A 24,745-nucleotide genomic window follows, 5' to 3' on the forward strand; every position below is an offset into this window, starting at 1 on the left:
CAGCACACTGGCGCCATTTTTCCCTCACAGCTCGGCTGGAGGGAAGCTCCCTGGCTCTTCCCTGCAATTCTACAGTACAGTAAGAGGGAAAAGAGAGGGGGGGCATTAAAATTGGCACTGTATACAGTATATTATATAAAAGCTATTAGGGACATAACTCAGTTAGTCCCTGTATATATATAGCGCTCTGGTGTGTGCTGGCATACTCTTACTCTGTCCCCCCAAAGGGCTTTTGTGGGTCCTGTCCTCGTTTAGAGCATTCCCTGTGTGTCTGCGGTGTGTCGGTACGGCTGTGTCGACATGTTGAATGAGGAGGCTTATATGGTGACAGAACAGAGGCCGATATATGTGATGTCGCCCCCTGTGGGGCCGACACCAGAGTGGATGGATAGGTGAAAGGTATTAACCGACAGTGTCAACTCCTTACATAAAAGGGTGGATGACGTAACAGCTGTGGGACAGCCGGCTTCGCAGCCCGCGCTTGCCCAGGCGTCTCAAAGGCCATCAGGGGCTCAAAAACGCCCGCTCTCTCAGATGGCAGACACAGATGTCGACACGGAGTCTGACTCCAGTGTCGACAAGGTGGAGACATATACACAATCCACTAGGAACATCCGTGACGTGATCCCGACAATAAAAAATGTGTTATACATTTCTGACTTTAACCCAAGCACCTCTAAAAATGGGTTTTAGGTTTGGGGAGAAAAAACAGGCAGTGTTTTGTTCCCCCATCAGATGAATAAATGAAGTGTGTGAAAGCGTGGGTTCCCCCGTTAAGAAACTGGTAATTTATAAAAAGTTACTGATGGCGTACCCTTTCCCGCCAGGTGGATAAGTTACGCTGGGAGATATCCCCTAGGGTGGATAAGGCGCTCACACGTTTGTCAAAAAAGGTGGCACTGCCGTCTTAGGATACGGCCACTTTAATAGGTACCTGTTGATAAAAAACAGGAGGCTATCCTGAAGTCTGTATTTACACACTCAGGTACTAGACTGAGACCTGCAGATCGTGCTGCTGCAGCGTGGTCGGTGACCCTGTCAAACAGGGATACTAGTTGGAAAACATAAAAACATATTAAAGACGTAGTCTTATATATGGGGGATGCACAGAGGGATATTTTGCCGGCTGGCATCCAAAATAAATGTAATGTCCATTCTGTCAGGAGGGTATTAGAGACCTGTCACTGGACAGGTGATGCTGACTTAAAAAGCGCATAGAGAGCCTTATAAGGGTGAGGAATTATTTGGGGATGGTCTCTGGGACCTCGTATCCACAGCAACTGCTGGGAAGAAATAATTTTACCTCAGGTTTCCTCACAGACAAAGGTACAGTCCTTTCGGCTTCAGAAAAGCAAGCTGGTCAAATGGCGCTTCCTTTCTGTACAGAGACAAGGGTAGAGGGAAAAAAGCTGCACCAGTCAGCCTGTTCCCAGAATCAAGATTCTTCCCCCGCCTCCTGTGAGGCCACACCATGACGCGGGTGCTCCACAGGTGTAGCCAGGTACGGTGGGGGGCCGTCTCAAAAATTTCAGCAATTAGTGGGCTCGCTCACAGGTGGATCCCTGTTTCTTTCAAGTAGTATTTCAGGGGTACAAGCTGGAATTCGAGATGTCTCCCCCCAGCCGTTTCCTAAAATATGCCTTGCTGACAACTCCCTCAGGCAGGGAGGCTGTGCTAGAGGCAATTAATAAGCGGTATTCCCAACAGGTAATACTCAAGGTGCCCCTACTTCAACAAGGACGGGGTTACTATTCCACACGGGTTAGGGTACCGAAACCGCATGGTTCGGTGTGACCCATTTTATATTTAAAATCCTTGAACACAAAAATTCAAGTTCAAGATGGAATCGCTCAGGGCGGTTATTCCAAGCCTGGACGAGGGGGATTACATGGTATCCTGGGACATCAAGGATGCTTACCTGCATGTCCCCATTTACCATCCTCGCCAGGAGTACCTCAGATTTGTGGTACAGGATTACCATTACCAAGTCCAGACACTGCCGTTTGGACTGTACATGGCACCGAGGGTGTTTTATCAAGGTAATGGCCGAAATGTTGATACTCCTTCAAAAAAAAAAAGGGAGTTGTAATTATCCCGTACTTGGACAATCTCGTTATAAGGGCGAGGTCCAAGGAGCAGTTGGTAGTCGGGGTAGCACTATTTTGGAAAGTGCTACAACAGCATGGTTGGATTCTAAACAGTCCAAAGTCACAGCTGGTTCCTATGACACGTCTACTGTTCCTGGGGATGGTTCTGGACATAAACCAGAAATAGTGTTTCTCCCGGAGGAGAAAGCCAAGGAGTTGTCATCTCTAGTCAGAGACCTCCTGAAGCCAAAATAGGTAGCGGTGCATCATTGCACGCGAGTCCTGGGAAAAATGGTAGCTTCCTACGAAGCAATCCCATTAGGCAGGTTCCATACAAGAACTTTTCAGAGGGACCTGTTGGACAAGTGGTCCGGATCGCATTTTCCGATGCATAGGCTGATAACCCTGTCTCCAAGGACCAGGGTATCTCTACGGTGGTGGCTGCAGAGTGCCCATCTTCAAGAGGGCCGCAGGTTCGGCATACAGGACTAGGTCCTAGTGACCATGGATTCCAGCCTTTGAGGCTGGGAGGCAGTCACACAGGGAAGAAATTTCCAGGGACTTTGGTCAAGTCAGGTTATTTCCCTACACATAAATATTCTGGACCTGAGGGCCATTTACAATGCCCTGAGGCCGGCAAGGCCTCTGCTTCAAAACCAGCCGGTACTGATCCAATCAGACAACATCACGGCAGTCGCCCATGTAAACCAACAGGGCGGCACAAGAAGCAGGATGGCGATGGCAGAAGCCACAAGGATTCTCCGATAGGCGGAAAATCATGTGTTAGCACTGTCAGCAGTGTTCATTCCCGGAGTGGACAACTGGGAAGCAGATCTTCTCAACAGACACGACCTCCACCCGGGAGAATGGGGACTTCCTCCAGAAGTCTTCCAATAGGATTGTACACCATTGGGAAAGGCCACAGGTGGACATGATGGCGTCCCGCCTCAACAAAAAGCTATAAAAGATATTGCACCGGGTCAAGGGACCCTCAGGCGATAGCTATGGACGCTCTGGTAACACCGTGGGTGTACCAGTCGGTTTATGTGTTCTCCCCTCTGCCTCTCATACCAAAGGTACTGAGAATAATAAGAAGGCGAGGAGTAAGAACGATACTCGTGGATGGCCAAGAAGAGCTTGGTACCCAGAACTTCAAGAATTTATATCAGAGGACCCATGGCCTCTGCCACTCAGACAGGACCTGCGGCAGCAGGGGCCCTGTCTGTTCCAAGACTTACCGCGGCTGCGTTTGTCGGCATGGCGGTTGAACGCCGGATCCTGAAGGAAAAGGGCATTCCGGAGGAAGTCATTCCTACGCTTACTAAAGCCAGGAAAGAGGTTACAGCAACTCATTATCACCGCATATGGCGAAAATATGTTGCATGGTGTGAGGCCGAAAGGGCCCCAACAGAGGAATTTCAACTAGGTCGATTTCTGCATTTCCTGCAAGCAGGAGTGACTATGGGCCTTAAATTGGGTTCCATTAAGGTACAGATCTCGGCTCTGTCGATTTTCTTTCAAAAAGAACTAGCTTCAGTACCTGAAGTTCAGACATTTATAAAAGGAGTGCTGCAGAGTCAGCCCCCGTTTGTGCCTCCTGTGGCACCTTGGGATCTCAACGTGGTGTTGAGTTTCTTAAAATCACATTGGTTTGAACCACTAAAAACCGTGGATCTGAAATATCTCACGTGGAAGGTGGTTATGTTATTGGCCTTGGCTTCTGCCAGGCGAGTATCAAAGTTGGCGGCTTTGTCTTGTAAAAGCCCTTATTTGATTTTCCATATGGATAGGGCAGAATTGAGGACTCGTCCCCAGTTTCTCCCAAAGGTGGTGTCAGCGTTTCACCTGAACCAGCCTATTGTGGTGCCTAGGCTACTAGGGACTTGGAGGACTCCAAGTTGCTAGACGTTGTCAGGGCACTGAAAATATATGTTTCCAGAACGGCTAGAGTCAGAAAATCTGACTCGCTGTTTATCCTATATGCACCTAACAAGCTGGGTGCTCCTGCTTCTAAGCAGACTTTTGCTCGTTGGATTTGTAGTACAATTCAGCTTGCACATACTGTGGCAGGCCTGCCACAGCCAAAATCTGTCAATGCCCATTCCACAAGGAAGGTGGGCTCATCTTGGGCGGCTGCCCGAGAGGTCTCGGCTTTACAATTTTGCCGAGCAGCTACTTGGTCAGGGGCAAACACGTTTGCAAAAATTCTACAAATTTGATACCCTGGCTGAGGAGGACCTGGAGTTCTCTCATTCAGTGCTGCAGAGTCATCCGCACTCTCCCGCCCGTTTGGGAGCTTTGGTATAATCCCCATGGTCCTTACGGAGTTCCCAGCATCCACTAGGACGTTAGAGAAAATAAGAATTTACTCACCGGTAATTCTATTTCTCGTAGTCCGTAGTGGATGCTGGGCGCCCATCCCAAGTGCGGTTTATCTGCAATACTTGTACATAGTTATGGTTAACTAAATCGGGTTATTGTTGAGCCATCTGTTGAGAGGCTCTATTGTTTCATACTGTTAACTGTGTTTCATATCACGAGTTGTACGGTGTGATTGGTGTGGCTGGTATGAGTCTTACCCGGGATTCAAAATCCTTCCTTATTGTGTACGCTCGTCCGGGCACAGTACCTAACTGAGGCTTGGAGGAGGGTCATAGTGGGAGGAGCCAGTGCACACCAGGTAGTCTAAGATCTTTCTAGAGTGCCCAGCCTCCTTCGGAGCCCGCTATTCCCCATGGTCCTTACGGAGTTCCCAGCATCCACTACGGACTACGAGAAATAGAATTACCGGTGAGTAAATTCTTATTTTAGAGCCCTGTGGCGTGAGAAATGTATTGGAAGGTTTTTTGTGTGATTGGGATGAGCAAGTTATTGTGCGTGTCCAGTAGATGTGATCACGTTTGGGGTCTGGTTACTGTCAGACGTGTCTTATTGCGCCGGATAAGCATTTAGTAGAGCGTATCTGGTTACAGAACGGATAGAAGTGTTATTGCTGAGGAGGAAGGGCCAGGTAAGTGACCTTGTAGGTGTTGTCAGGTTGTGTGTGGGCTGGGTGTAGTACTCACTGTATTGTGCAGTAAAGGACACAGAATTCCTCTGCCTGCGGAGCATCGGAGGTGCGAGGGATTCCACGCTGGAGAGCCATGCCAGCCACCATCTTCTCTTTCCACATAAGGCATGACAGGTCCGCTCTATTCACCACACAGACGCAATACATTGATCGTACACATGGTGCTGATCTCAGCCTCGCCTGTGTCTCGGCTCCGCTCTCTGCTTATATATGTCAAAGCTACAGTATAATAACACATGGTCAGTGCTTGGTCCTTTATTCCAGCACGTAGGTAGGAGGTAAAAGAAAGTGTCACCCAGCTATATTCCAGATATATAGTACTCTGTCATGGCTGCAGGCCTGCTGTATCAGGGCTACCCCATCATGGCTGCAGGCCTGCTGTATCAGGGCTACTCCATCATGGCTGCAGGCCTGCTGTATCAGGGCTACTCCATCGTGGCTGCAGGCCTGCTGTATCAGGGCTACTCCATCATGGCTGCAGGCCTGCTCTATCATGGATACTCCATCATGGCTGCAGGCCTGCTGTATCATGGCTACCCCATCATGGCCGCAGGCCTGCAGTATCATGGCTACTCCATCATGGCGGCAGGCCTGCACTATCATGGCTACTCCATCATGGCTGCAGGACTGCTGTATCATGGCTACTCCATCATGGCTGCAGGCCTGCTTTATCAGGGCCACACCATCATGGCTGCAGACCTGCTTTATCAGGGCCACACCATCATGGCTGCAGGCTTGCTGTATCAGGGCTACACCATCATGGCTGCAGGCCTGCTGTATAATGGCTACTCCATCATGCCTGCAGGCCTGCTGTATAATAGCTACTCCATCATTGCGGCAGGCCTGCTCTATAATGGCTACTCCATCATGGCGGCAGGCCTTCTGTATCAGGGTTACATAATCATGGCAGCAGGCCTGCTTTATCAGGGCTACACATTTAGCATTTCTGGAATCTGAGTGATGCTGGTAAAGTGTACTCATCACGTGCATACAGTGGGCAGCCATTTTATAGGCCTAAATGAAGTCTCTGAGACTGCCGGCTGTTACTCCAGGAATCCCTAGCTGCCTGTGATGTCACAGCCCCCTGCCCAGTCTGTATAGCGGTGACCATTGAGGTGCTACATCACGCTGTTACGCCTGCTTAGCCGTGGAACGTCTGATGAATGGGAATAGACTGCTGTGTGTATGTGACTGTGCTTATGGGAGCTTCCTATCCGCCCAGCACTGAATATCTTGATCTACCATGATCCCCTGACTCATACTACCTATAGGTGCTGCTGCTCTACACCCCACCTTGCCGCCTCGCTGGGGCTAAATACCCATCCACACTGAGGGAGGGAAGTGCCTTATTCAGTATAATCTCTGCATCCTGGAAACAATGAGACACTGCTGGGCCGGAACGTTTTGTATTGTCTGTGAGCTGCCGCAGGTTCCTGTACAGTGCCTGCAACCTGTCTGTATAAGGATCTCTTTCAATAAACTTTGTCATGATCTTGAGAATAACATACAGTGCTTGTGTTTCTTGTGTTGTGCATTCTTTCTCATGTCTCCTCCAATACAGGGGCAGACTAGATGGGCCAAGTGGTTCTTATCTGCCGTCAATGCCTATGTCTCATGTCGGAGAATCTGTCCTTCCTAGTGGCCGCTGCACAGTGACTTTCAAGGCTTTGTGGAACTAGTAGTACCACAGCAGCCTCTAACAGTCCTATGTTTGTAGTACACCAGAGCAGGCCAGGCCAACCTGTGGCTCTACAGGTGCTATAACATCTGTAGTCTCCAGCAGCCAGATTGTCCAAACCTGCAGTAGCCTATAGACCAGGCCAATATCTCCTACCGCACACTGCCATCTAGTGGCCGTTCAACAGAATGCAGTTCTAATCATTTTGATTATTATTTGGCGGATGTAAATCCATCTACAAGGGCAAAGCTACAATAGGGGCAGGGAGTGCAGCTGCTATGGGGTCAGAGCTGAGAGGGGCCACCTTCCCTGTCACATGTACATGTGTTATATACAGGGTGTAGCTACCATAATTGCAGGGAGTGCAGCTGCTATGGGGCCCAGAGCTGAGAGGAGCCACCTTCCCTGTCACAGTTACATGTGTTATATACAGAGTGTAGCTACCATAGGTGCAGGGAGTGCAGCTGCTATGGGCCCAGAGCTGAGAGGGGCCACCTTCATTGTCACAGATACATGTGTTATATACAGGGTGTAGCTACCATAGGTGCAGGAAGTGCAGCTGCTATGGGGCCAGAGCTGAGAGGAGCCATCTTCCCTGTCACAGTTACATGTGTTATATACAGGGGTGTAGCTACCATAGGTGCAGGGAGTGCAGCTGCTATGGGCCCAGAGATGAGAGGGGCCACCTTCCCTGTCACAGTTACATGTGTTATATACAGGGTGTAGTTACCATAGGTGCAGGGAGTGCAGCTGCTATGGGGCCCAGAGCTGAGAGGAGCCACCTTCCCTGTCACAGTTACATGTGTTATATACAGGGGTGTAGCTACCATAGGTGCAGGGAGTGCAGCTGCTATGGGCCCAGAGATGAGAGGGGCCACCTTCCCTGTCACAGTTACATGTGTTATATACAGGGTGTAGTTACCATAGGTGCAGGGAGTGCAGCTGCTATGGGGCCAGAGCTGAGAGGGGCCACCTTCCCTGTCAAAGTTACATGTGGTATATGGGTGTGGTATTGAAAGTCGACAGTAACTAGGTCGACAATGTCTAGGTCGACCACTATTGGTCGACAGTAACTAGGTCGACAGGGTGTCTAGGTCGACATGTTCTAGGTCGACAGGTCAAAAGGTCGACATGAGTTTTTAATGTTATTTTGGTGTCGTTTTCTTCGTAGAGTGACCGGGAACCTCAATTAGTGCACCGCGTTCGCTCGCCATGCTTCGGGCATGGTGCCTTCGCTCCGCTGCCGCTTCGCTCGGCACAGATTACCGTTCCAATCGTAGTCCACGTGGATCGTTAAGTATGAAAAGGTTCAAATAAAGAAAAAAATTGTGAAAAACTCATGTCGACCTTTTGACCTGTCGACCTAGAACATGTCGACCTAAAGACCCTGTCGACCTAGTTACTGTCGACCAATAGTGGTCGACCTAGACATTGTCGACCTAGTTACTGTCGACTTTCAATCCGGATCCCGTGGTATATACAGGGTGTAGCTACCATAGGTGCAGGGAGTGCAGCTGCTATGGGGCCAGAGCTGAGAGAGGCCACCTTCCCTGTCACAGATACATGTGTTATATACAAGGTGTAGCTACCATAGGTGCAGGGAGTGCAGCTGCTATGGGGCCAGAGCTGAGAGGGGCCACCTTCCCTGTCACAGTTACATGTGTTATATACAGGGTGTGGCTACCATAGGTGCAGGGAGTGCAGCTGCTATGGGGCCAGAGCTGAGAGGGGCCACCTTCCCTGTCACAGTTACATGTGTTATATACAGGGGTGTAGCTACCATAGGTGCAGGGAGTGCAGCTGCTATGGGGCCCAGAGCTGAGAGGGGCCACCTTCCGTCACAGTTACATGTGTTATATACAGGGTGTAGCTACCATAGGTGCAGGGAGTGCAGCTGCTATGGGGCCCAGAGCTGAGAGGGGCCACCTTCCGTCACAGTTACATGTGTTATATACAGGGTGTAGCTACCATAGGTGCAGGGAGTGCAGCTGCTATGGGGCCAGAGCTGAGAGGGGCCACCTTCCCTATCACAGTTACATGTGTTATATACAGGGTGTAGTTACCATAGGTGCAGAGAGAGCAGCTGCTATGGGGCCAGAGCTGAGAGAGGCCACCTTCCCTGTCACAGTTACATGTGTTATATACAGGGTGTAGCTACCATAGGTGCAGAGAGTGCAGCTGCTATGGGGCCAGAGCTGAGAGAGGCCACCTTCCCTGTCACAGATACATGTGTTATATACAAGGTGTAGCTACCATAGGTGCAGGGAGTGCAGCTGCTATGGGGCCAGAGCTGAGAGGGGTCACCTTCCCTGTCACAGTTACATGTGTTATATACAGGGTGTAGCTTCCATAGGTGCAGGGAGTGCAGCTGCTATGGGGCCCAGAGCTGAGAGGAGCCACCTTCCCTATCACAGTTACATGCGTTTATGTACATTTTTCACCATTGGGTGGTACGTAGGGGCCCTAACAAACTTTTGCCTCCTGCTTATTAAAGTGGTATAAAATTAACTGGGGGGCATTATAATATTACATAATATGAACTGGGAGCTCTGTAATAGAGTGTAGTATGGTATGCCAGCGGCCGGGCTCCCGGCGACCAGCATAGCGGCACCGGGGGGTCGTGAACCCCCACGAGAGAGAGTATCTGTCGGTATGCCGGGTGTCGGGATTCCGGCGCCGGTATACTGTGCGCCGGGATCCCGACAATCGGCGACCTGAAGACCACCCCTGTAATGTGGCACAGTATGAACTGGGGGCACTGTGTCATAATGTGAATTGGGGACCACTGTGTGTCATAATGTGAATTGGGGAGCACTGTGTGGCATAATGTGAATTGGGGAGCACTGTGTGGCATAATGTGAATTGGGGAGCACTGTGTGGCATAATGTGAATTGGGGAGCACTGTGTGGCATAATGTGAATTGGGGAGCACTGTGGCATAATGTGAATTGGGGAGCACTGTGGCATAATGTGAATTGGGGAGCACTGTGTTGCATAATGTGAATTGGGGAGTACTGTGTGGCTGAATGTGAATTGGGGAGCACTGTGTGGTATAATGTGAATTGGGGAGCACTGTGTCATAATGTGAATTGGGGAGCACTGTGTGGCATAATGTGAATTGGGGAGTACTGTGTGACATAATGTGAATTGGGGAGTACTGTGTGACATAATGTGAATTGGGGAGCACTGTGTGACATAATGTAAATTGGGGAGCACTGTGTGACATAATGTAAATTGGGGAGCACTGTGTGGCATAATGTGAATTGGGGAGCACTGTGTGACATAATGTGAATTGGGGAGCACTGTGTGACATAATGTGAATTGGGGAGCACTGTGTGACATAATGTGAATTGGGGAGCACTGTGTGTCATAATGTGAATTGGGGAGCACTGTGTGACATAATGTGAATTGGGAGCACTGTGTGACATAATGTGAATTGGGGAGCACTGTGTGTCATAATGTGAATTGGGGAGCACTGTGTGACATAATGTGAATTGGGGAGTACTGTGTGACATAATGTGAATTGGGGAGCACTGTGTGACATAATGTGAATTGGGGAGCACTGTGTGTCATAATGTGAATTGGGGAGCACTGTGTGGCACAATGTGACATATTGTGAACTAGGGAACTACTATGGGGCAAAATATTAATAACTGCTGCGGAGAGCTGCCTCTGGAAGCATTGGGACAGGGGCCACTTCAAAATGTTACTGTGACCCTGTACTTCTAGGTTCTGTTTGATCGTTTCCGAAATTACTCAAAATCTCCCTGGACTGTCGCTCTTATAAACAGCCTCTTATCTTAAAGTCATGTGCAAGCAGAAAAGAAATTACACCAGCTGTGTGCACAGGATATAAACCACAATGATAGGCCACAGTTCTCTGTACAAGTCCAGCTGCACATGTTACTGTGATCAGTAGTGTAGGTGCTGCACATGTTACTGTGATCAGTAGTGTAGGTGCTGCACATGTTACTGTGATCAGTAGTGCAGGTGCTGCACATGTTACTGTAATCAGTAGTGTAGGTGCTGCACATGTTACTGTGATCAGTAGTGTAGGTGCTGCACATGTTACTGTGATCAGTGCTGCAGGTGCTGCACATGTTACTGTAATATAGATTGGAGGTTACCTAGTAGGTAATGCTATTGCCTGTCTGACTGTATATGGCTCCTAGCTCCTGTATACATGTAGTAGCTGAGTACAGCTCAGTTGTGTAAGTAAAATATGATACATATAGTTTTATATCTCCCACTCTGCGTTAATACATTGCTATTCTTATGTTAGTCTTAGGGCAGTAAACAGACATTTCTTTAATGTTTAGTAGAATCCGTTACTATTGGTTATAAGAGCACATTGTGGGAATAAGTGTCATATTATCCCCCAGTCCTGGCCCTGTCATAAACAAGTATTGGTCTGCCTAGAACAATCCCAGTATTGTGCTCTGTAACATTATGTCCTGCACAGTAAGACTGGAGGGGATAGCGGCTGCGTCTTCTGCCGCTAATGCTGCGTCCAATTGCCAAGCAACGGCGACCCACACGTGCAGCAACTCAGGACAATGGATTTCCGTCACTGTGCATCTCTAGGCGCCACCGCTGGGCGCACTGTGGAAACTTCCCCAGTCTCTCCTCCTGAGTGTGGCGTCCGGTGTGAGCGATCGTGTGCCGCTTTTAGCGACACGCCCGCTTCTCCATCTCCCAGGGGCACACCCTCTATTCACAGACCCTGCATCCGATTCCGTGCTGCTTCCACGTGCGCAGACAATTGTGACGTATGTGCTGTGCGACTCGGATGCATGTGCAGTACACAAATGTCGTCTCTGCATCCTCCTCAGGTCGCGCTGGGTTTAGTAGTCCCTTCATAGACCTAAGCTGCCCGCACATGCAGCTTTGTCCTCTGAGGCCGGCTACACACTAAGACAATTTGCCGTATCGGAATGACCAATAGTGCTGATTGTCTAATGTGTACCCATGATTGCGGGCTCCCGCGGGTCACATGCGACATCTTCCAGTTGGCTGTACTGCACGGGCACCTGCAGGATATCATGTGTGACCTGGTGCAGTGTAATGAAGTAACGAGATGTCGTTCCGTCATTCATTCCATCACTTAGTGTGTACCGGCAATCTGGCAGAGTGCGGCGCATAGGGAAATCACCCCGACCATTGGTTGTCCTAGCGTGTACCCAGCCTAGGACCATATTTACCAGATGTAGAACGGGACTGCTGCCCAAAAATGTACACTCAGCCAGTGCACGCAGTCATCGGTCATCCAAGCCCTACGTAGCAATGAGCGCCAATTATATTATTGATGGTATATAATAGTAATATTACTAAATGACCGTCCTCTGACCTCATTTACCCGAGTGCTGGTCTTTGCAGGTCCAGGGAAAATGAGCAGCTGTTACCATTAGTGCCCTGGCTGGTGGGCTTTGTGTAACCTTTCTATAGGATGGTGTGTGTGGTCATCTTCTGTCACATCTTTTTCATCCACTAGGGGCCACTGGAGTGCAGATACAATGGGGATATAGTAGGCAGTAACTGGGAGCTGGCACTTTAAATTTATAACCATGTGACTAGCTCCTCCCCTACTATATCCCTCCTCCAAGCCAGTCTTTAATTTGGGTTGATGCTAGATCCAAGTGGCCCAAGGGACCTTTTCCGCCAGGGGGAGGGGCCACGATACAAGGGGGAGGAGCTAGGCCAGCGGGATAGTTCCTCTACTATCCACGCCACCAACTATTAGGTCCTTTCTCCCACTCCGATATAGAATCAACCCTTTAATTTGTGCCCAAGGGAGCTGGTTCACTCTTGGGACTTCTGAAGATTTTTTTTTACTTGCTGCTTCTATGGTACATATACGGGTTTGCTCCGTAACACAGGTATGATATCCGGCCGCCCAGTGTCTGGTATTATGGAGGTATGCTGGGCGAGCCGCTCTGTGGTCCCCGTCTCCCCCATGTCACACACGCAGACTGAGAATTGCATCCAGTATGCAGACATGGAGCAGTGATCCTGTGCACTGACTGCTATATGTCCCGGCCGGATTCCCCCTGGCATTGCACCCGGATATCTGCCTCTGCCAGTGTAATTAGGTGGCGCATTCTGCCCTGGTCATGGATAGGTGCTGGGACTCCTGGTCGCTGAGAAGCGCATAGGTACACCTTTATCCGGAACATTCCTGTCAGGTCACTGACCTTCAGTGTCTCTCTTACTGATGGAGTTGTATTGGGCGACGGGCATTTTCTGAGGCCTATCTATGTGGTTCACCCACCGTGGCTTCTGCAGTTACCAAGTGGCGACCCAGATGAGCAGTGGAGAGCAGCGCTGGTCTCATGTGCTCTATACATACATATAGCAATGCTTTTCTAATATTCTATAGCACTGAATAACACATTGCAGCCATCACCATTATTATTGTTATAAATTCATGTTTTCAGTGTCCTGAAGCGTTACCACCTATCCCAGCTCCCATCTGCCCCGCTCCGATCTCCCATCTGCCCTATCCGAGATTCCATCTGCCCCTGTTCCCAATTTCCATCTGCCCCTGCTCCCAATTTCCATCTGCCCCTGCTCCCAATTTCCATCTGCCCCTGCTCCCAATTTCCATCTGCCCCTTATCCCAGTTTCCATCTGCCCCTTATCCCAGCCTCCATCTAGCCCCTATCCAAGTTTCCATCTGCCCCATCCTAGATTCCATCTGCCCCTTCTCCCAGCTTCCATCTGCCCTATCCAAGATTCCATCTGCCCCGCTCCCAGCTGCCCTATCCGAGATTCCATCTGCCCCACTTCCACCTGCCATTTTCCCAGTTTCCATCTGCCCCTGCTCCCAGTTTCCATCTAGCCCCTATCCAAGTTTCCAGCTGCCCCATCCTAGATTCCATCTGCCCCTGCTCCCATCTGCCCCTTATCCCAGCTTCCATCTGCCCCTTATCCCAGCTTCCATCTGCCCCTGCTCCCAGTTTCCATCTAGCCCCTGCTCCCAGTTTCCATCTAGCCCCTATCTCAGTTTCCATCTAGCCCCCCACCTCAGTTTCCATCTAGCCCCCCACCTCAGTTTCCATCTGCCCCTACTCCCAGCTTCCACCCGCCCTAATCCCAGCTTCCATCTGCACCATGCCCCTTCTATACTGCGGTATATATTGTGTTTAGTGTCCTTTGTACCCATCACTTACAGAGCCCTAGGCGGCATATTCCTCTCTACCTTCAGCCCACATAGTGCGTGCTGCCATTAGTTCCCTATATATTTACATTCATTATTCTGCAATCAACTGTAGCTTTTAAACATCCAAAATATCCCATATACATGTCCTTTCCTGTCCTATACGTCCTGCCTCCACGGAGCGTCACGTATACATGTCCTTTCCTGTCTCCTATACGTCCTGCCTCCATGGAGCGTCACGTATACATGTCCTTTCCTGTCTCCTATACGTCCTGCCTCCACGCTGAGCGTCACGTATACATGTCCTTTCCGGTCTCTCCTATACATCCTGCCTCCACCCTGTCACGTATACATGTCCTTTCCGGTCTCTCCTATACATCCTGCCTCCACCCTGTCACGTATACATGTCCTTTCCTGTCTCTCCTATACGTCCTGCCTCCACCCTGAGCGTCACGTATACATGTCCTCTCCTGTCTCTCCTATACATCCTGCCTCCACCCTGTCACGTATACATGTCCTTTCCTGTCTCTCCTATACGTCCTGCCTCCACGGAGCGTCACATATACATGTCCTTTCCTGTCTCTCCTATATGTCCTGTCTCCACCCTGAGCGTCACATATACATGTCCTTTCCTGTCTCCTATACGTCCTCGCTCCACCCTGAGTGTCACGTATACATGTCCTTTCCTGTCTCCTATACGTCCTGTCTCCACCCTGAGTGTCACGTATACATGTCCTTTCCTGTCTCTCCTATACGTCCTGCCTCCACCCTGAGCGTCACGTATACATGTCCTCTCCTGTCTCTCCTATATGTCCTGCCTCCACCCTGAGCGTCACGTATACATGTCCTTTCCTGTCTCTCCTATACATCCTGCCTCCACCCTGAGTGACACATATACATGTCCTTTCCTGTCTCTCCTATACGTCCTGCCTCCACCCTGAGCGTCACATATACATGTTCTTTCCTGTCTCTCCTATACGTCCTGCCTCCACGGAGCGTCACATATACATGTCCTTTCCTGTCTCTCCTATATGTCCTGTCTCCACCCTGAGCGTCACATATACATGTCCTTTCCTGTCTCCTATACGTCCTCGCTCCACCCTGAGTGTCACGTATACATGTCCTTTCCTGTCTCCTATACGTCCTGTCTCCACCCTGAGTGTCACGTATACATGTCCTTACCTGTGTCTCCTATACGTCCTGTCTCCTCCCTGAGCGGCACGTATACATGTCCTTTCCTGTGTCTCCTATACATCCTGCCTCCACACTGAGCGTCACATATACTTGTCCTTTCCTGTCTCTTCTATATGTCCTGTCTTCACCCTGAGCGTCACGTATACATGTCCTTTCCTGTCTCCTATACGTCCTGCCTCCACCCTGAGCGTCACGTATACATGTCCTTTCCTGTCTCCACCCTGAGCATCACATATACATGTCCTTTCCTGTCTCCTATACGTCCTGCCTCCACCCTGAGCGTCACGTATACATGTCCTTTCCTGTCTCCACCCTGAGCGTCACATATACATGTCCTTAACCTGTCTCTCCTATACGTCCTGCCTCCTCCCTGAGCGTCACACATACGTGTCCTTTCCTGTCTCTCCTATACGTCCTGCCTCCACCCTGAGCGTCACATATACATGTCCTTTCCTGTCTCCTACACGTCCTGCCTCCACGGAGCGTCACGTGTACATGTCCTTTCCTGTCTCCTACACGTCCTGCTTCCACGGAGCGTCACGTATACATGTCCTTTCCTGTCTCCTATACGTCCTGCTTCCACCCTGAGCGTCAAGAATACATGTCCTTTCCTGCCTCCTATACGTCCTGTCTCCACCCTGAACGTCACGTATACATGTCCTTTCCTGTCTCTCCTATATGTCCTGCCTCCATCCTGAGTGTCACATATATACGTGTCCTTTCCTGTCTCCTATACATCCTGCCTCCACACTGAGCGTCACATATACTTGTCCTTTCCTGTCTCTTCTATATGTCCTGTCTTCACCCTGAGCGTCACGTATACATGTCCTTTCCTGTCTCCTATATGTCCTGCCTCCATGGAGCGTCACGTATACATGTCCTTTCCTGTCTCTCCTATACGTCCTGTCTCCACCCTGAGCGTCACGTATACATGTCCTTTCCTGTCTCTCCTATACGTCCTGCCTCCTCCCTGAGCGTCACGTATACATGTCCTTTCCTGTCTCTCCTATACGTCCTGCCTCCTCCCTGAGCGTCACGTATACATGTCCTTTCCTGTCTCTCCTATACGTCCTGCCTACACCCTGAGCGTCACGTATACATGTCCTTTCCTGTCTCTCCTATACGTCCTGCCTCCACCCTGAGCGTCACATATACATGTCCTTTCCTGTCTCTCCTATACGTCCTGCCTCCACCCTGAGCGTCACATATACATGTCCTTTCCTGTCTCTCCTATACGTCCTGCCTCCACCCTTAGCGTCACGTATACATGTCCTTACCTGTCTCTCCTATACGTCCTGCCTCCTCCCTTAGCGTCACGTATACATGTCCTTTCCTGTCTCTCCTATACGTCCTGCCTCCACCCTAAGCGTCACATATACATGTCCTTTCGTGTCTCTCCTATACGTCCTGCCTCCACCTTGAGCGTCGCATATACATGTCCTTTCCTGTCTCTCCTATACGTCCTGCCTCCACCCTGAGCGTCACGTATACATGTCCTTTCCTGTCTCTCCTATACGTCCTGCCTCCACCCTGAGCGTCACATATACATGTCCTTTCCTGTCTCCTACACGTCCTGCCTCCACGGAGCGTCACATATACATGTCCTTTCCTGTCTCTCCTATACGTCCTGTCTCCACCCTGAGCGTCATGTATACATGTCCTTTCCTGTCTCCTATACGTCCTGTCTCCACCCTGACCGTCACGTATACATGTATACGTCCTGCCTCCTCCCTGAGCGTCACATATACATGTCCTTTCCTGTCTCCTATACGTCCTGCCTCCACCCTGAGCGTCACGTATACATGTCCTTTCCTGTCTCTCCTATACGTCCTGCCCCACCCTGAGCGTCACGTATACATGTCCTTTCCTGTCTCTCCTATACGTCCTGCCCCACCCTGAGCGTCACATATACATGTCCTTTCCTGTCTCTCCTATACGTCCTGCCTCCACCCTGAGCGTCACATATACATGTCCTTTCCTGTCTCTCCTATACGTCCTGCCCCACCCTGAGCGTCACGTATACATGTCCTTTCCTGTCTCTCCTATACGTCCTGCCCCACCCTGAGCGTCACGTATACATGTCCTTTCCTGTCTCTCCTATACGTCCTGTCTCCACCCTGAGCGTCACATATACATGTCCTTTCCTGTCTCTCCTATACGTCCTGCCTCCACCCTGAGCGTCACATATACATGTCCTTTCCTGTTTCTCCTATACGTCCTGCCTCCACCCTGAGCGTCACATATACATGTCCTTTCCTGTTTCTCCTATACGTCCTGCCTCCACCCTGAGCGTCACATATACGTGTCCTTTCCTGTCTCTCCTATACGTCCTGTCTCCACCCTGAGCGTCACATATACATGTCATTTCCTGTCTCTCCTATACGTCCTGCCTCCACCCTGAGCGTCACATATACATGTCCTTTCCTGTCTCTCCTATACGTCCTGCCTCCACCCTGAGCGTCACATATACATGTCCTTTCCTGTTTCTCCTATACGTCCTGCCTCCACCCTGAGCGTCACATATACGTGTCCTTTCCTGTCTCTCCTATACGTCCTGTCTCCACCCTGAGCGTCACATATACATGTCCTTTCCTGTCTCTCCTATACGTCCTGCCTCCACCCTGAGCGTCACGTATACATGTCCTTTCCTGTCTCTCCTATACGTCGTGCCCCACCCTGAGCGTCACATATACATGTCCTTTCCTGTCTCTCCTATACGTCCTGCCTCCACCCTGAGCGTCACGTATACATGTCCTTTCCTGTCTCTCCTATACGTCCTGCCCCACCATGAGCGTCGCGTATACATGTCCTTTCCTGTCTCTCCTATACGTCCTGCCTCCACCCTGAGCGTCACATATACATGTCCTTTCCTGTCTCTCCTATACGTCCTGCCTCCACCCTGAGCGTCACGTATACATGTCCTTTCCTGTCTCTCCTATACGTCCTGCCTCCACCCTGAGCGTCACGTATACATGTCCTTTCCTGTCTCTCCTATACGTCCTGCCTCCACCCTGAGCGTCACATATACGTGTCCTTTCCTGTCTCTTCTATACGTCCTGTCTCCACCCTGAGCGTCACATATACGTGTCCTTTCCTGTCTCTCCTATACGTCCTGCCTCCACCCTGAGCGTCACATATACATGTCCTTTCCTGTCTCTCCTATACGTCCTGTCTCCTCCCTGAGCGTCACATATACATGTCCTTTCCTGTCTCTCCTATACGTCCTGCCTCCACCCTGAGCGTCACATATACATGTCCTTTCCTGTCTCTCCTATACGTCCTGCCTCCACCCTGAGCGTCACATATACGTGTCCTTTCCTGTCTCTCCTATACGTCCTGTCTCTCCATCCCCAGGATTATGAAAGAAAGCTGCAAGCTCTTCAGAAGCAAGTGGAGACCCGGTCACTGAACGCTGAGACCACTGAGGAAGAAGATGAGGAGGAAGAGGAGGGTAAGCGTCACCTGAAGCCCGCTGTACTATTATATATAGCGCTATATTGCTGGTCTTCTAATATGGACCTCCCAGTATGTGTTTGGACTATTTAGTGAACCAGAGCACTCAAAGGAAACTCACGCTAACGTGTGGAAAACATACAAACACTACACAGACAGGACCCTAATTGGAATAGAAACCAGTGACCGCAATGTTGTACGGCATCAGTGCTAACCACTGTGCCACCTAGATCTTTATCGTGTTGTGGCTGAAATAAGAGTACATGTAATTTTTCACCCCTGACTCCTGGAGTCGTTATCGCTGAGAATGAAGCGTCATTAGTCTGTGATGTCATCAGTCAGGCGGTGTGCTGGCTGCAGGGATTAGAAACGTCTTTATAATACTGAGCCTCCTCTCCGTGTCTAACCCAGCGCCCCTATTTCCTACCAGTTCCCTGGACGCAGCACGAGTTTGAGCTGGCGCAGTGGGCGTTTAAGAAGTGGAAGCATCATCAGTTCACGTCATTGCGGGACCTACTGTGGGGGAACGCCGTGTACCTGAAGGAGGCCAACGCCATCAGTGTGGAGCTGAAAAAGAAGGTCAGAGGCTGCATATTGTCATCTCATCTGCCCGTCCTCGGCACCTTAAGCTGGTTACACACCTGTACGATGGTGCGATGCGGCACGATATATCGTTACACGCTTACTGTAACAAAACCACATTCTCAGCAGCATCGTCCTATCTGGGGTACTGCACATATAGGGGGACAATGGGACCACACAAGTCTTTAAAGTAAGGGTACACACTATAATATATAATGGGCGTTGCGATCCGTATTGCAACGCAACATCGTCCAATACAGATGTATCCTCCTACATCTAGTCTCAATACGCCACACAGCGTGAGGTGCCTGGCGGGAGTGAGCTGAGAGGACCCGTGCAGCCCTGCCAGCGTTGGGTGTCTTTTTCTCTTTGCCAAAACGCTTTAGTCGCCTTGTGGTGCTGCTACGACACACGAGGCGACTGCGCGGAGCAACGTGATACCTGTATACTGTGTGCGTCTGAGTCTGTATACGGAGCAGAACAGAACTTGTATTGGAAAAAAGCTGCGGCTGCTACATTGTAACATTTTGTGTACAGATCAGAGACTCAGTCGCACACAGATACATCACATTACTGAGCGCAGTCTCCCGGTGCGTCCTATTAGCACTGCGTTGCAACTAAGATGCATTTTCGGTAAGAAGACGCAACATGCTAGCAGAGTCTCACGGTCCTGGCGCGCTGGGACTGGCTGTCTGGCGCAACTGAAGCAGAGATGTATGAGGACACATCTGTATAGCGTTTACCCAGCTTACTGGAAGTTACCTTTTGAAAAATCCATTTCCCGTTCCTCGTTATTCAGTTGTTTTTGGTCCAAAGGCGACAAGCACAGGGAACGCTGCAGTCTTTGTCATTGTTCTAATGGGTTAATGATCCTGACTGCTTGCTGACCGATACAGTATGACAGTTCAGTGTTATATAGAAAAAGACCATTAATGACTTTATGCCCCCTGTAGGTGCAGTTCTGACACCCTGCCTCCCCTCCCTCATTCTCCCCCCCCCTGTAGGTGCAGTTCTGACACCCTGCCTCCCCTCCCTCATTCTCCCCCCCCTGTAGGTGCAGTTCTGACACCCTGCCTCCCCTCCCTCATTCTCCCCCCCCTGTAGGTGCAGTTCTGACACCCTGCCTCCCCTCCCTCATTCTCCCCCCCCTGTAGGTGCAGTTCTGACACCCTGCCTCCCCTCCCTCATTCTCCCCCCCTGTAGGTGCAGTTCTGATACCCTGTACTCTCCCCTCCATCCTTCTGTCCCCTGTAGGTGCAGTTCTGACACCCTGTACTCTCCCCTCCCTCATTCTCCCCCTGTAGGTGCAGTTCTGATACCCTGTACTCTCCCCTCCCTCCTTCTGTCCCCTGTAGGTGCAGTTCTGACACCCTGTACGCTCCCCTCCATCTTCTGTCCCCTGTAGGTGCAGTTCTGACACCCTGTACTCTCTCCCTCCATCCTCCTCTACCCCTGTAGTGCAGTTCTGACACCCTGTACTCTCCCTCCTCATTCTTCCCCCTGTAGGTGCAGTTCTGACACCCTGTACTCTCCCCTCCCTCATTCTCTCCCCTGTAGGTGCAGTTCTGACACCCTTTACTCTCCCCTCCCTCATTCTCTCCCCCTGTAGGTGCAGTCTGACACCCTGTACTCTCCCCTCCATCTCCTCTACCCCTGTAGGTGCAGTTCTGACACCCTGTACTCTCCCCTCCCTCATTCTCTCCCCCTGTAGGTGCAGTTCTGACACCCTGTACTCTCCCTCCCTCATTCTCCCCCCCCTGTAAGGTGCAGTTCTGACACCCTGTACTCTCCCCTCCCTCATTGTCCCCCCCCTGTAGGTGCAGTTCTGACACCCTGCCTCCCCTCCCCTCCTCATTCTCCCCCCCCCCCCCTGTAGGTGCAGTTCTGACACCCTGTACTCTCCCCTCCCTCATTCTCTCCCCCTGTAGGTGCAGTTCTGACACCCTGTACTCTCCCTCCCTCTTTCTCTCCCCTGTAGGTGCAGTTCTGACACCCTTACCTCCCTCCCTCATTCTCTCCCCCTGTAGGTGCAGTTCTGATACCCTGTACTCTCCCCTCCCTCATTCTCTCCCCCTGTAGGTGCAGTTCTGATACCGTGCACTCTCCCCTCCCTCATTCTCTCCCCCCCCTGTAGGTGCAGTTCTGATACCCTGTACTCTCCCCTCCCTCATTCTCCCCCCCTGTAGGTGCAGTTCTGACACCCTGTACTCTCCCCTCCCTCATTCTCTCCCCCTGTAGGTGCAGTTCTGACACCCTGTACTCTCCCCTCCCTCATTCTCCCCCCCCCTGTAGGTGCAGTTCTGACACCCTGTACTCTCCCCTCCCTCATTCTCCCCCCCCCCCCCCCCTGTAGGTGCAGTTCTGACACCCTGCACTCTCCCCTCCCTCATTCTCCCCCCCTGTAGGTGCAGTTCTGACACCCTGTACTCTCCCCTCCATCTCCTCCCCCCTGTAGGTGCAGTTCTGACACCCTGTACTCTCCCCTCCCTCATTCTCCCCCCCTGTAGGTGCAGTTCTGACACCCTGTACTCTCCCCCTCCCTCATTCTCCCCCCCCCTGTAGGTGCAGTTCTGACACCCTGCCTCCCCTCCCTCATTCTCCTCCCCCCCTGTAGGTGCAGTTCTGATACCCTGTACTCTCCCCTCCCTCATTCTCCCCCCCCTGTAGGTGCAGTTCTGACACCCTGTACTCTCCCCTCCCTCATTCTCCCCCCCCTGTAGGTGCAGTTCTGACACCCTGCCTCCCCTCCCTCATTCTCCCCCCCCTGTAGGTGCAGTTCTGACACCCTGTACTCTCCCTCTCCCTCATTTCTCCCCCCCTGTAGGTGCAGTTCTGACACCCTGTACTCTCCCCTCCATCCTCCTCTCCCCCTGTAGGTGCAGTTCTGACACCCTGTACTCTCCCCTCCCTCATCTCTCCCCCCTGTAGGTGCAGTTCTGACACCCTGCCTCCCCTCCCTCATTCTCCCCCCCTGTAGGTGCAGTTCTGATACCCTGTACTCTCCCCTCCCTCATTCTCCCCCCCCCTGTAGGTGCAGTTCTGATACCCTGTACTCTCCCCTTCCTCATTCCCCCCCCCCTGTAGGTGCAGTTCTGACACCCTGCACTCCTCCCCTCCCTCCTTCTCTCCCCCCCCTATAGGTGCAGTTCTGACACCCTGTACTCCCCTCTTCCTCCTCCTCTCCCCCTGTAGGTGCAGTTCTGACACCCTGTACTCTCCCCTCCCTCCTTCTCTCCCCCTGTAAGGTGCAGTTCTGACACCCTGTACTCCCTCTCCTCCTCCTCTCTCCCCTGTAGGTGCAGTTCTGACACCCTGTACTCTTCCTCCTCCTCTCCCCCTGTAGGTGCAGTTCTGACACCCTGTACTCCCCTCTTCCTCCTCCTCTCCTCCTGTAGGTGCAGTTCTGACACCCTGCACTCTCCCCTCCCTCCTTCTCTCCCCCTGTAGGTGCAGTTCTGACACCCTGCACTCTCCCCTCTCTCCTTCTCTCCCCCTATAGGTGCAGTTCTGACACCCTGCACTCTCCCCTCCTTCTCTCCCCCTGTAGGTGCAGTTCTGACACCCTGCACTCTCCCCTCCTTCTCTCCCCCTGTAGGTGCAGTTCTGACACCCTGCACTCTCCCCTCCCTCCTTCTCTACCCCTATAGGTGCAGTTCTGACACCCTGCACTCTCCCCTCCTTCTCTCCCCCTGTAGGTGCAGTTCTGACACCCTGCACTCTCCCCTCCCTTCTTCTCTCCCCCTATAGGTGCAGTTCTGACACCCTGTACTCCCCTCTTCCTCCTCCTCTCCCCCTATAGGTGCAGTTCTGACACCCTGCACTCTCCCCTGCTTCTCTCCCCCTGTAGGTGCAGTTCTGACACCCTGCACTCTCCCCTCCCTCCTCCTCTCCCCCTATAGGTGCAGTTCTGACACCCTGCACTCTCCCCTCCCTCCTTCTCTCCCCCTATAGGTGCAGTTCCAGTTTGTGCTGCTGACAGACACCCTGTACTCTCCTCTTCCTCCGGAGCTGCTCCCTCCTGATGCGGAGAAAATCCCGGAGGACCAGCCTTTCCCTCGCACCGTGGTTGCTGTAGAAGTGCAGGACCTAAAAAATGGGGCCACCCACTACTGGTCGCTGGAGAAGCTCAGGCGAGTCTCTGCTGCTATATGTGTATTTGTAGCTTTCTGCACTGCCCGATAGGTGGCCTGTGACAGGTGAGCGGTCTCTAAATACTGTACACTTGTATCTCTTCCCCCAGATTGCGGCTGGAACAGATGCGAGAGATGTACGACCGCGCAGGAGAAATGGCGTCCAATGTCCAAGATGATTCTGACACCGCAATAAATGGCGGTGACCCCTTCTACGACCGTTTCCACTGGTTCAAGCTCGTTGGCAGGTAGCTTCCATTTCTCGTGAGCCTTTGTTACATTTCATTAGTAGTGAAGTATTACAGCTCCCTGTATATATAACATGATGGCACGGAGCCTATAATGCATGTGAGGTTGTCATACTGCTCATTGTACCTGCATGGTATGTGAAAGTTATATCCCCTTAATGCTGTAACCATATCAACAGAGATTGTTGTCCCCTGACCTGTCTAATACAGGATAGAAGCCAGTGTCTGATTGGTGGGTAACAGCACAACTGTACCATGTGACCTGGTGTATGAAGGCTTCTATTCTGGCCTGGTATGGCCGGGATAGGAACTAGTGTCTGATTGGTGGGTAACAGCACATCTGTACCATGTGACCTGGTGTATGAAGGCCTCTATGCTGGCCTCTATGGCCGGGATAGGAGCTAGTGTCTGATTGGTGGGTAACCGCACAACTGTACCATGTGACCTGGTGTATGAAGGCCTCTATCCTGGCCTCTATGGCCGGGATAGGAGCTAGTGTCTGATTGGTGGGTAACAGCACAACTGTGCCATGTGACCTGGTGTATGAAGGCTTCTATCCTGGCCTAGTATGGCCGGGATAGGAGCTAGTGTCTGATTGGTGGGTAACAGCACAACTGTGCCATGTGACCTGGTGTATGAAGGCTTCTATTCTGGCCTCGTATGTCCGGGATAGGAGCTAGTGTCTGATTGGTGGGTAACCGCACAACTGTACCATGTGACCTGGTGTATGTATGAAGGCCTCTATCCTGGCCTCTATGGCCAGGATAGGAGCTAGTGTCTGATTGGTGGGTAACAGCACAACTGTGCCATGTGACCTGGTGTATGAAGGCTTCTATCCTGGCCTGGTATGGCCGGGATAGGAGCTAGTGTCTGATTGGTGGCTAACAGCACAACTGTGCCATGTGACCTGGTGTATGAAGGCTTCTATCCTGGCCTGGTATGGCCGGGATAGGAGCTAGTGTCTGATTGGTGGGTAACAGCACAACTGTGCCATGTGACCTGGTGTATGAAGGCTTCTATTCTGGCCTGATATGTCCGGGATAGGAGCTAGTGTCTGATTGGTGGGTAACCGCACAACTGTACCATGTGACCTGGTGTATGAAGGCCTCTATCCTGGCCTCTATGGCCGGGATAGGAGCTAGTGTCTG

General features: G+C 51.3%; 1 protein-coding gene across 19 annotated transcripts in view; it reads left to right on the forward strand.

Moving 5' to 3' along the window:
* KIF1B (kinesin family member 1B) overlaps nucleotides 1-24,745 on the forward strand; it is a 231,227-nt gene that overhangs the window by 175,212 nt on the left and 31,270 nt on the right. For all 19 annotated transcript variants that reach the window (XM_063943836.1, XM_063943839.1, XM_063943850.1 and 16 more), the window contains 4 exons: nucleotides 18,539-18,635; nucleotides 19,068-19,216; nucleotides 23,171-23,349; nucleotides 23,460-23,597. In XM_063943836.1, the coding sequence (XP_063799906.1) occupies nucleotides 18,539-18,635; nucleotides 19,068-19,216; nucleotides 23,171-23,349; nucleotides 23,460-23,597 (563 nt within the window). The remainder of the gene's footprint in view (nucleotides 1-18,538; nucleotides 18,636-19,067; nucleotides 19,217-23,170; nucleotides 23,350-23,459; nucleotides 23,598-24,745) is intronic.

The sequence above is a fragment of the Pseudophryne corroboree genome, chromosome 10 (genome assembly GCF_028390025.1).
Source record: "Pseudophryne corroboree isolate aPseCor3 chromosome 10, aPseCor3.hap2, whole genome shotgun sequence".
Taxonomy (NCBI): Eukaryota; Metazoa; Chordata; class Amphibia; order Anura; family Myobatrachidae; genus Pseudophryne; species Pseudophryne corroboree.